Source organism: Lactuca serriola, chromosome 3 (assembly GCF_051521515.1).
Source record: "Lactuca serriola cultivar US96UC23 chromosome 3, Lser_US96UC23_V15, whole genome shotgun sequence".
NCBI classification, from domain to species: Eukaryota; Viridiplantae; Streptophyta; class Magnoliopsida; order Asterales; family Asteraceae; genus Lactuca; species Lactuca serriola.
In genome coordinates, this window is record NC_136410.1 from 258386161 (window position 1) to 258399620 (window position 13460).

General features: G+C 32.7%; 1 protein-coding gene across 1 annotated transcript; it reads right to left on the reverse strand.

Moving 5' to 3' along the window:
* Positions 1–5522: 5522 nt before the first annotated feature.
* Positions 5523–8764, reverse strand: LOC145096210 (uncharacterized). The gene is made up of 3 exons (XM_079033971.1): positions 7987–8764; positions 6410–6481; positions 5523–5896 (listed from the first exon to the last, which is right to left on the reverse strand). The coding sequence occupies exons 1-3, from the start codon at positions 8762–8764 to the stop codon at positions 5523–5525; spliced, it is 1224 nt and encodes a 407-aa protein (XP_078890097.1).
* Positions 8765–13460: the final 4696 nt, after the last annotated feature.

Sequence of the window (13460 nt, forward strand, 5' to 3'; positions counted from 1 at the left end):
ACTCACAGGAGAACAATCGGTAAAATTAAATCGCTTGAAAATTTTCTCAATATAATGACTTTGAGTTATTACCAAACCATTGTTAATTCTTTTAATTCTTATTCCAAGAATTACATCAGCCTCCCCCAAATCTTTCATGGAAAACTTAGATGATAACAATTTATTTGTTTCATCTACTTGATTTTGGTCGGTACCAAAAATCAACATGTCATCGACATATAAGCACATGATCACTCCAGCTCTAGTAGCATCATCAAATCTACTATAAACACATTTTTCACATTGATTAATTTCTCTTGAAACTAGAAGACAAAATGACCTCATCCAACGTTTGATGCCATTTTTTACGCGCTTGTTTCAGCCCATACAAATATTTGACAAGTTTACAAACCATATGCCCTTTACCGGGCATAATGAAACCTTCTGGTTGTTTCATGAATAAACAGATTGTGGATACTTTCCAAGGCAGTCAACAATCTAATAATAGAAATACATGCAACCGGAGCATACGTATCTTTTAAATGTGACTCGAGCATTAGGATCACGTTCATGATTCATTTAGAGCACTTGGACCTCAATGGAGCACTTAGGGTTCATGGAGCATGTGACAAAGGAACGAATCTTCTGAGAGAGGAATGGATCATCAGTCAAAGGAATTGATCAAGTGCCAAAGGAACGGATCATGTTCAAGGGGGTTTGGAGCACCTAGAAGGAGTTTGGAGCACTTGGAAGAGATATGGAGCAACAAGGAGTCCTTGTTGTACCACATGATGAAGAGATGGGTCAAGAAGGACGCTCTTGCGCCATCTTGTTCTCCTCTTATGCCATCTTGTTTTCCTGTTGTGCCATGCATGGCCTTGTTGAGCCATGTATGTGCCTGTTGCTCATGGTGATGTGGTTGCTCCAAGATTGATTTTGTGCACCATACTTGATGCTCTTGCGCCATTTCGATCCCTGTTGTGCCAACTAGGGTTGCTTTTGCGCCATCATGGACCATCTTGGTACATGATGCGCCATATTGATTCTTTTGTTGTGCCATGTTGATCCAAGTATGCCTAGAAGATGATACTGCTCAAGAATGTTCCAGAAGATGTTGCATGGTGGGTTGTGATTCGTTGACACCCTTCATGGGCCTATGGGCCAATGGGCTTGGCCCATTAGGGTTTTAGGTCTAATCCCTTCAGTATAAATAGGGATGCATGCTAGGTCATTTTGTTATCTTGAATTCTAGAGTGATAGGCGAATCTCTGTGTAATTGGACTTATAACCTCTGTGTTGAGAGCTCTGAAATAAATAACACTCCCCTCCTTCCCGTGGACATAGGTCATCTTGACCGAACCACGAAAATACTGTGTCTTTTGTGCTTTTGGTTTTGCTAGTTATCCGTTTTACTTCCTAACAGTATCAAAATAGTGAACACCGGTATTTTGTCTAAAACCTTGTATGACTAACTGGGATTTGAATTTTTCAATAGTCCCATTAACATTCATTTTCTTTTTTAAAAACCATTTTCAAGCAAGTGATTTAGAACCTGGAGGCAAATCAGACTACACCCATGTGTTGTTCTCAAGTATTGACGACATTTCATCATCAATTGTTTCCCTCCAAAAGGTACTTTCGTGAGACTCTATGGCCTCTTGATATGTCTTATGATCATCTTCAGTACTATAGCAATAAGAGTATTCAACATTGATTTCATCCTTTAAACCTTCCATCAAATACAATTGGAATTAGATCCGAATTTTTTTCACAATTTTCCTCTTTTGCTTCTACGAAGCTCTTGTGGTTCTTGCACATTACCATCATCTTGACTTTCTGAATTTTGCACTTTGTTAGTACCAAAGTCAGATCCTTAGGCCTTTGAGTTGATGAAAAATGCATCTCATCAAAAATTGCATCTCATGATTCAATCAACTCGATGTGGTTCTGATTTTTTGGTTTGTTTTCAGCCATGTGAACCGAGGGCTGTCCAAATTCAACTTTCCCTTTGGGTTTATCATATTTGTCACTTTCCATCGCACAAAGAGATTCTTCAATACAAATATGACTAGCAAGTCGAACCAAAGATAGTTCCTCCATTTGATGTTTTAAGTTATCTTTGAAATCTTTCCAGGATGGAGGAAGTTTGTCAGTGATACTTGACATAACAATGGATTCATCCATATTCATACGGTGCAGTTTAAACTGGCCATATATGCCAATGAGTTCATTGTATTGTTTAGTGATAGACCTTGAATCGTTCATCTTAAAATTATTAAAATCACTGACAAGAAACTTCTAGCTAGAAGCGTCCTAAGTAATGTATTTCAATTCAAGGGTGTCCAACAACTCCTTGGGAAACAAGGCTTCACTATAGATATCAAATAGAGCATCATACATACCATTAAGAATGTGACCTTTAAAGATGTAGTTATCGTTGTCCCATTTCTGTCTCCTCTTTATCTCTTCAATTGTCTCAGTAGTACCTTCCTCAACCTCCGGTGGTCTTGGAGTACTCAGCATGTATGCTGCTTTCAGAGTAGCCATCATGAAGTGCATCTTCTTCTTCCCACGCTTGATATCGACGCCTTAGAACTTCTCTAGCTTTAGAAACTTCGTGATCATCTCGGGGATTGATTCTCTCATCTACAGAAACAGCAAAATATCAGTTCGATTGTTGGAGGAATTAGGACAATTACAAATCTAGGCACAAAATCGTAACTGAAATTGCCAGAAGGATTCTACATTCGTCTAAAGAAAAAGAGAGCTAATGATTTTTGTGTGTCTTCTCAAATAGAAGAGTCGTTTATATATAATAAACGAGATTAGGGTTTGCCTATTAGGGTTGCCCGTCATAGGTTGCTTTCGAAGCAAGTCAGGGACATCCATAATTTAATGAGGATTTAGGGTTTCCAAAACTAAAGAAATTCGTTAGTTTTACATTAGTCACCCTTCAGCCAGGAGCTCTTCCACTTAGACCCTCTAAGGGCACTGCCCCTAGACCCAGCCAAAGGGGCGTTGCCCCTTTGGAAACCCCGGACCCCCGATTTGTCGTCGAAACGGCTTCTTATTCAAGCTTATACTTGCGTGCACTTCGCAAAAAACCCATACATATACTAGAGTACAAATTATGAAACCCCTTAGCTCTCTGTTAGTTCCAATTACATAAAATGGTATGGTGACACTAAAATCATCAACATATTGTTGAAGAAAGGAAAAAGAACACACACACACACACACACACACACACACACACATATATATATATATATATATATATATATATATATATATATATATATATATAGGCCTAGGTTATTGTAATCTAACTATCTATTGTGTCGATGTTGGGTTGATTGTACACCAATCATTTTAATTATTTAAAGAAAATGATTAATGAATATTATTACATTAAAGATAATTGAAAAACACCATCTAATTTTATTTTAATGGTATTTTAGTCAACTGAGATAAATTTAAAAAAGGAAAATTCTTGATTTTAAGGGGTAATTAATTTTCTTGATTTAAAAAATCTGATTTTATTAAATTAATTCAATTTCATTTCTAACGTATTTTATAAGCATGATCGATTTTATTCTGTTAGAATATTATTTTGCTAAGATTTTTGAAAATGTTCTATCAAAATGATACTCTATTGGAATGTTATTCTGTTAGAATGCTGTTAGAATGTTTTTGAAGAGTAGCGTAATTCTTGAACCCCTGGTTGAATAATAACATTCTTGTATATTTATAGACATTCAAACTAAAATACAAATTTATACATATTCTAACAAAATATTATTCTTATACATTTTAATATAATCATACATATTCTAACAAAATGTCATCAAAAATGAATAAAAATATTAAAAAATAGTGTTATTAAATAAATAATACTTGAACAACTACACTTGATCTCCTTCAATGGTCCAAATAATCGACTTGATTCCAAGTATTCTAATGAGAATGTGATGTATTATCGTAAGAATATAATTCTTAGTAGAATATACTTGTTCTTGAACTCGATCACATGTCAATGGCAACCTCTTCAAATCTTAAACTCATAAAAAAAAAAAACTATATAAGTAGCGTACTACTACAAGAATTTTATCATAACTTCAATTCTTTCAAAATTTTATAAAATCTAAGAAACAATACATATAGCTCATTCTAAAAGAATAATTCTCATAGAATTGATAAATTTTCAAGTTCAACAAACTCTTAGAAATTGATTTTATATATATTCTAATATAATGTGCAAATAACATATTTGTCAAAAACGTAAAACTATGAAAAACAAAACTTGCAACACATTAGTATTGGCATAGTATGGACATCACAATTAACATCAATAAAAATTTCAAACCTGTAGGACTTGCAATTTCTAAAACAATTAGAGTGCACGTGAAACATTTTAACAAAACACCTAGTGTACAACTTCAATTTTTTTTTATCAAATCTTCAAGACCATTGATATATTATCCAATAGTAATTTGTTTTTCAAAACTCTTCAATAGTGTTGGTTTATACAATGATTATAAGTGAAAATGCTATTGATTACATAGTGTATGTTCTAACAAGAAACTTGAAACATAAAATAAAAAAGTACATACATTTAGAATTTAATATAGAGTTTGGCACTATTCGTAAACAACAGATGGAGACAAAAAGTAGTAGTGCTCATTAAATTAGTCCATAGAGTTGAAAAAAGACATAGAAGTTACAAGGTCAAAATGTAAATGTCTATATGAAAAACAGATACATAATAACAAATTAAACCTATAAAATACTATCATACCCACACAATCAACGATGCTTTTCGGCAATCCATATAATATCAAACAAAAGCAATTATGAAGATCAAATTGAAATTATTACTACCATGGAACACACATAAGCATAGAACTAGTTTTATATATCTATAATATATTAATATCTAATTAATCCGCTAAATTTATCAAATTGGAATTTGTTTGGTTTGAAATTAAAAAAGATATTACCTCAAATTGGCATCCAATATTATATGTTAGATTAAGCGTTCAGTTTATTGATATTAATACTTATTTATTTTAATTTTGTTATTTTAGCTCAAATTAGTTTATAATATTTGCAATTGTAAGTTGTTATCAAAGTAAAATCAAAAACAAAATCTGTGTAATAGAATTAAAGAACAAAAATGAAATTGAACTCACCTTACAAACATACATGAAATCGTGATTTGATTTCCAATCACTAGTTGAGATATTCGGCGACAATTTACCAAAATCTTTCAAATTTGCTTACTGCTTGCATTTATTACAGATTAGAGGAAGAAAGAAAGAGAAATTGTATTGATTAGCCAAATCGGCATAGACTTTATACAAAGAAGTAAACAGAAATCAGTTGCGTATTACCTAACACAAAACAACCTTCTAATAGATTGTTAACTAATTAATTACATATTAAATTACTAATACACCCCTGTAACTAACATAACAGTCATGAGTGAAATAAGCTTCAGTATTCCCCCCTCAAGACGGAGAGGAAAAATATATGTTCTTCAATCACATCTTAACCATAAATGGTTGTAATTGTGTAGCAGGTAAAGGTTTGGTGAACATATCGGCTAGTTGATTTGCAGACTTGATGGGCGTAAAACTGATTGTTTTATCAACTACTTTATCTCTTACAAAATGGCAGTCAACTTCGACGTGTTTAATACATTCATGACATGTAGGATTGACGGCAATTTGTATTGATGCATCATTATCACAAAAAAGAAACACAGAATCGGTATAAACAACATCAAAATCTTTTAGAATTTGTTTTAACCAAACCAATTCATATGTAGTTGTGGCCATGGCACGATATTCTACTTCAGCAAATGAACAAGAAGTAGTAGGTTGTTTCTTAGATTTCCATGATACCAAAGAATCTCCTAAGAATACACAAAACCCAGTAACAGATCTTCTAGAATATTTACACTTGGCCCAATCAGAATCAAAAAATCATGTAAGTTTGAGGGAAGAAGAATACGATAAGAAGATACCTTGACCAAGGGAACCTTTCAAATATCGAATGAGATGAATAGCAGCATTGTAATGATGAGCCTTGGGTTGTGACATAAATTGGGACAATTACTGTACACCATATGTAATGTTTGGTCTTGTGATATTTAGGTATAACAAACGACCCACAAGCCTTCTATATTTAGAAGGGTCTAAATAAATGGACCCTGTATCAGACAAAATTGTTCTTGGTTCCATTGGAGTAGATTTCGCTTTAGATCCCAATAAAACAACATCTTCTATTAACAACAAAGTATAATTTCTCTGAAAGACGAAAATACCCTAAGCAGATTTTGCTATCTCCAATCCCAAGAAATATCCCAAACTACCCAAATCTTTCAACTTAAACTCTTGACTTAATAAATCTTTCAAGTCAGTAATACCTTTGGAATATGAACCAGTGATGATTATATCCTCAACATATACCAAAAGAGCAACATACTCAACACCAGATCCTTTATGAAAAAGGGAATAATCAGATTTAGATTGAATAAAACCTGATTTGAGCAAGAATTGAGAAACCCTTTCAAACCATTTCCTAGATGCTTATTTAAGACCATATATGGACTTATTCAATTTGCATACAAGTCTTGAAGATGATGGCTGAATAGAAGTGTCTGAAACAATTAAGACAAGGAGGTATATCCATAAAAACCTCTCCATGTAATTCTCTATTAATGAAAGCATTGTTGACATCCAATTGCACCATATTCCATTTCTTAATAGCTGTTATGGCTAAAAGAACTTTAACATTTACAAGCTTAGCAACAGGTGAATATGTTTCAAAATAATCAATGCCTTCTTTTTGATTAACTCCCTATGCTACAAGCCTAGCCTTGTAGCTTTCTATTTTACCATCACTACCATGTTTAATTTTGTATACCCACCTACATCCCACAATGTTTTTATCTTTGGGTAAATGAACTATGTTCCATGTGTGATTAGCTTTCATAGCATCTAATTTTGATTCCATGGCATTGCACCATTTAGGGTATTTGGAGGCCTGGTGGTAATGTTTTGGTTTAAAGTGTAAGGTTTTGAGTATCCTAACACTCCTAAGGTGTTCATGCATCCCTAGAAACCTTGGATCTATGTTTGACTAAGATACATGCAAAATTGATTTCCAAGGTTCATAATCCTATCTAGCATACATGGGGAACTTTTAATATAAAAGTAAGCTAGAAAAACATACCTTATAGTAGTTTGGGTTCCTTGAAAACCTTGAGAGCCTAGCACCCCATGTGTGATGCCTCAAATGTCTCACACAACACCAAATACACTTGGAATAAACTTTGAGAGAAATGTCACACTACTCAAATCGGCTAGCCCTCTTCTTTCTTGCTTAAGTTTCGGTTTTGGTGAATAACATGATGCTTATATAGTGTGTTACAATTAGGGTTACACCATGTAAACCCTAATTGTCATGACCTTTCATTTCCATGACCCATGGGTTCTATAACCACCATGGAGCATCCTATGGGTTTTAGCTCAACTTGATAATCCATGGAGCATTAGCCCACTATACAAGTATGAGTGATTTACACAACCAACCCATATATTTAAATAGTCTTCTTTTAATCACTTAATTAATTCCAAATTAATTTTTGACCAATACTAATTAAATAATATTATTAATATATTAGAACTTATAATATATTAATAAACCAAAAGTGTTATTTCTCTCATTTTAGTCTATCCAAATGCATGATGCCATGCAACCCAAATGGACCATGCCAAACCGGGTTAAGTACATACTAGAAATAGTTATGGACTTAGACACCTTATCCAACACAAAGTTGGCTGAAACAGACATAGCAAATGCTCTATGTTTTGTGAAAGATTATAATAGGAAAAACATGTTGAAGAGGATGGGAAGTTTTTGAAATAGATACTTGATAACAATGAAAGTCTCACAAGTAAGAAGGCGGATGTGAAGATATGGTAGTTCTTCTAAGGTTACCAGTTTCTGGTAATAGATGCTCTCTTTGGACTTGTATAAGAATATGATCTTGTGTTAGAATGGAATCAGAAGGTTGAGGTGGAATGGAATTAGAAATATTAGTTTCTGTCCCAATATCCAGATCAGAAAATGAATGAGGCAATACAACATCATGAAATAGATCTGAATGAGTTGGATTGGTATTTAGGGACAAAAATAGAAAATTTTGCTCATGAAAAATAACATTTGTAGAGTAAAATATATGTTTAGTATGAAAATCAAGAAGTTTGTATGTCTCCATATTTGGATGGTAACCAAGGATAATGCATATTCTAGCTCTTGGATCAAATTTTAGACAGTTACGTGGAAGTGTAGAAGCATAAACCAAACAGCCAAAAGAACGAAGATGGGAATAATGAGGTATTTGACCATATAACCTTTGGTATGGTGTACCATTATTGATTACTTTATATGGTGTCCTATTGATCAAATAAGCAGAAATAAGGACACATTCTCCCAAATATTGAATTGGTACTTGAGACTGATACATTAGTGATCTAGAAACATTTAACAAATGTTGATGTTTCCTCTCCATAACGGAGTTTCGTTGTGGTCTCCCATCACAAGACAGCTGATGTTCAATACCCTTTTCTGCAAAGAAATCTTTGAATTCCAACTCTTTAACATTATTTGATCTCACAGTTTTGATTTTCTTGCCAAATTGAGTAAGCACAAAGGCATGAAATTTAGGAATTATATCCTTAATATTAGATTTTTTTTCTTCAAAAGATAAATCCATGTGTATCTACTATGATCACCAACTAAACTAGCAAAATACTTATTGTTATGGTGTGTAGAAACAACATATGGTCCTCATATATCACAATGCACCATAGAGAACAACTCATATCTTATATGATTGAAAGAACTGAAAGGAAGTTGTTTCTATTTTGATAAAGGACAAACATTTATTTGAGGGGTGACCAAGCCTCTTATGCCATACATCTAAAGAAACCACATTAATCTTTGAATTGAAGGGCTGCAACTTGTCATTCTTCATGTCAGTTTTGCCCATCACATACAATCCTTCATCAACTTTAGCCCTGCCAATCATCCTCATGAGCTTGATATCCCGAATCAAAGCGTGATTACATGTGAAATACACAATAAATCTCTGTGTTCTATTTAACGCACCGATTGATATAAGATTCATATCAAAATTAGGTACATATAACATTTCAGTGAGAGTGATGATTGGATCCACTTTGATACTACCAATCAATTTAACAGGCAAAGTGATTTTGTTAGGGAGAGTTAAAGAATATCTTTCAACCTTACAAGTGTTTTGGAAAAGAGATAAGCCATGACATACATGTTTAGATGCTCCTGAATCTAAAATCCACAAGGATGATTTTCATCCATGTCTTTTTGATAAAGAGTAATGTTTACCTGTTGGAGTCTCTTCAGTTGGATTAACAAAAATCATATGAGAAGAAATTGTAGACATCACTTGTTGACGCTGCTCTGTAGAAAATCCTCTAAACATATTGCCAAGACAATCATTGACAACATTTGTCCCATTATTGTCATCAGTTATAGTAGCACCATAATTTTGACTTAGGTTTGGTTTTATAACCAGGAGGATATCCATGAAGTTTATAACACTTATCAATGGTGTGTCCCTGAAGCTTCTATTGAGTGCAGAAAGGTTTATCCCTATTACCATTTTTTTTTGTTGTTGATATACTTATGAGGTTGATTTGATTACCTTTAGCAAGAAAAGCAACAGATTGTTGTGAGTCACTAGAAATTGATTTCTACTTCTCTTCTTGTGCAATTAGGGAGAAAACACGATTGATAGATGGCAAAGGATATATGAGTAAAATTTGGCCTCTGGTTTGAGCAAATAAATCATTCAACCCCATCAGAAAATTCATAATATGCTCATTTTGGAAGTACTTCTCTATCTTTTGAACTCCATCACATGTACATTTGTTGCAAGTATAGTGAGGATGAAAGATGATTACTTCTTCAGACAATGACTTCAGCTTGGTGAAATAAAGTCCAACTGAGTCTTGATTTTGAGATAGATTGACAGGATCATGCCTAATTTGAAAAATAAAGTCCAACTGAGTCTTGATTACTTTGTTGAAATCAATCTTTTAAATCATTCCAAATTTCATATGCACTTTCGGTAAACATAACACTTGTCGAGATTTCTTTAGAAACGGAATTCATAATCCATGAGATAACAAGTTTGTTGTTCCTCGTCCGCATGTTTTAATTTGATATATCTGAAGAATTCGGCATAGGAAGAGCTCCATCGATGAAGCCAATCTTATTTTTGACAGATAAAGCTATATTCATAGCTTGACTCCATGAATTGTGATTTTCTCCAGTTAAAACTTGAGAAACGAGAACCAATCCAGGACTGTCAGAATGATGCAGATAATATGGATGAGTTCTGTCGTCAATAGGAGCGACATTGTTAGATCCTGATGAATTTGAATTCATAGCCATAGAAAATCGACAAACCGAAATTGAATCGAATGAATAAGAAATCGATTCGAAACAATCTATGTAATACAAGAAAACAACACAATCAGTGAAAACAAGATTCGAGTGACTGATTGTAAAAGTGAAAATTAATAATCAGAAACTTGATCGGAAGCTTAAGTTCTTCGCTCGCTCTGATACCATATTACAGAGAAGGAAAGAGAAATTGTATTGATTAGCCAAATCGGCATAGACTTTATACAAAGAAGTAAACAGAAATCAGATGCGTATTACCTAACACAAAACAACATTCTAATAGATTATTAACTAATTAATTACATATTAAATTACTAATATACCCCTATAACTAACACAACAGTCAAGAGTGAAATAAGCTGCAATAGTATTTTCCAACCAAAACACCCAGCACCTTCACAAATCCAGTAGCCTTCTTCATTTTCGGAGTTTAATGCCAGAATACAAGAATACAGGTTTAATATCAACATCTTGATCGCTAAGTTTCATTCCAAAAAACAAGATGAATATCAAAATCTTGATCGCTAACGTCGTTGGTCTTGCTATATTGAAGGCGTATTTCAATAGGGTTAAAAAGAAACTGATCCATGAAATATGGGATATCACAAGTTAATTTTGGATATTAATTTATATGTTTGTAATATTTACTAATCTCCCTTATTTATTTAATTAATCATATAATTTTCTTTTCAATTTTCATTGGTCAATCAACCTTACATCCACATAATACTTAATTTAAATACTTAATCCTCTCTCTCTCTCTGTCTCTCTCTTTATATATATATATATATATATATATATATATATATATATATATATATATATATATATATATATATTAGGGCTGTGCATGAGTCGGTTTGGGTCGGTTTTGGACCCAAACCTAACCCAACCCATAAATGTTTGGTTTCTGGTTTTAAGAACGTAATAGGATCGGTTTCTGGTCAGTTCAGTTTCTCGGGTTCTGAGGTCAGTTTGGGTGGTTTTTCGGTTTCATGGGTTCAACCCATACATTCACGAGTTCTGGGTTTAAACCCATGGGTTTTGGGTTTTAACCCATTTTCCATAAATGAAGCAACAAGTTAAATACTTCAAAAAAACAACAAATTTAAGTTAAATACTTCAAAAAACATGAGTCTTGCAACAAATAGTCTAGTACAAGTTACAACAAATTTCGAAATAGTCTATTACAACCAAAAAACAATCAAGTATGGGTCGGTTTCCCGAGTTGGATGGGTCGGTTTCTTGGTTTTAAGTATGGGTCGGTTTATCGCGTTGGATGGGTCGGTTTTTGATTAAAAACCGAAACCAAACCCGATTTTTTGGTTTTTACAAAAATCAAACCGTAACCGTCAGTTTCGATTTTTTCGGTTTTGGTTTTAGTCGGTTTCTCGGTTTCTTGGTTTGGGTTTGCTCAACCCTAATATATATATATATATATATATATATATATATATATATATATATATATATATATATATATATATATATATATATATATATATATGGAAACAATGTGTGATACAATGTTTTAGTTCATTTCATTGCAAAAATGCACATCTATAATACGAAGAGTAGCATATGGGAAAGCGGGAGATGTGTATTGCACATGAATCACGACAAGGATTTCTAAAATGCTTTGTAACATGACTGCACACATTGGAATTGGAGGAATTACCCAACGACATTATAAGGCCAATATATGAGATGCGATCATGAATACCCAATAATGATACCTAAAGCAGTACTATCGTAAGATTTATGGTTCTTGCATGAATATTTTGATGTTGCTAGTTAGAACAATGACCTAAACATCATCTACCAATCACCATTATTTGATACAATAATACTTCTAAAAGCACTCAATGGTTCATTTAATTTGAATAGAGCAGAATACATAGGTATTATCTTGTAGATAAAAATACACAACTTCAGAAACTTTTGTAACAAAAAAACGGTGCAAAGTCGCACAAGAATCTACAAGAAATAACATGGACAAGCTTCTAGCGTCCTAAAAATTCGTTGGGACATTATATAACTCCCTGCATGAAATGCATCATATGATCCTAACAAAACTATAGAGATAATGTATATTTGTATTATATTACACAATATAATATTAAAAGACGAGAGTGGTGTTAGAGGTTTGATTCATGATATCAATCTACCTACTGAAATAAAAATAAATGAATATATGATCTTCGAATTGCATAACACAAAAACACCCCATCAATTTCGTTCTGCTCTTGTTGATCATATTGTGCATCCCCACATACCCTCACTAGATAACTAGTTTATTTTAATTACTTTTAGCATTTTAATTGCCATTTTAGGATTTAACGTTTGTTCTAGTATGCTATATTTTAATGAGATGTTATTTTTGTTTATTATTATTAAATTAATAAATGTTTTATTTTTTCAAAAGAAAAATATGTGGGTTGGATGAATTTTCATGTATTGTGGGTAGGGATGAGCATTGTGATGGAATCGGTATCGAACCGGCACCGCCCAAGAATCCAGAATATCAAAATAGATGAAAAAACAATATCGAGTACTGAATTGAACTAATGTTACCAAGAATGGTATCAGTTTCTCTACTATCACCAATACCAACAATATCGAATTTCAAATTTTATGATTTTAAAGTATAAGTATTGTTCTGTATGTTTAAAATCGTTATTAATTTGCTACTAAATGCTCATTTCTAGTTGTTAGGTTGGAATTAGATAATAATAATAATAATAATAATAATAATAATAATAATAATAATAATAATAATAATAATAATAATAATAATAACATAACAATTAGTTGAGTTAATATATGAATCGGGAAGTAAGAACCTCCTTAATATCTTGTTTTCTAAATAAAAGTAGTGATGCCTAGTAATAATGTTTTTTCTTTTTTTCTTTTCATCAATGAGGTTTAGGGTCTCCCTGTAAATAAGGTAAATATACAGTAAT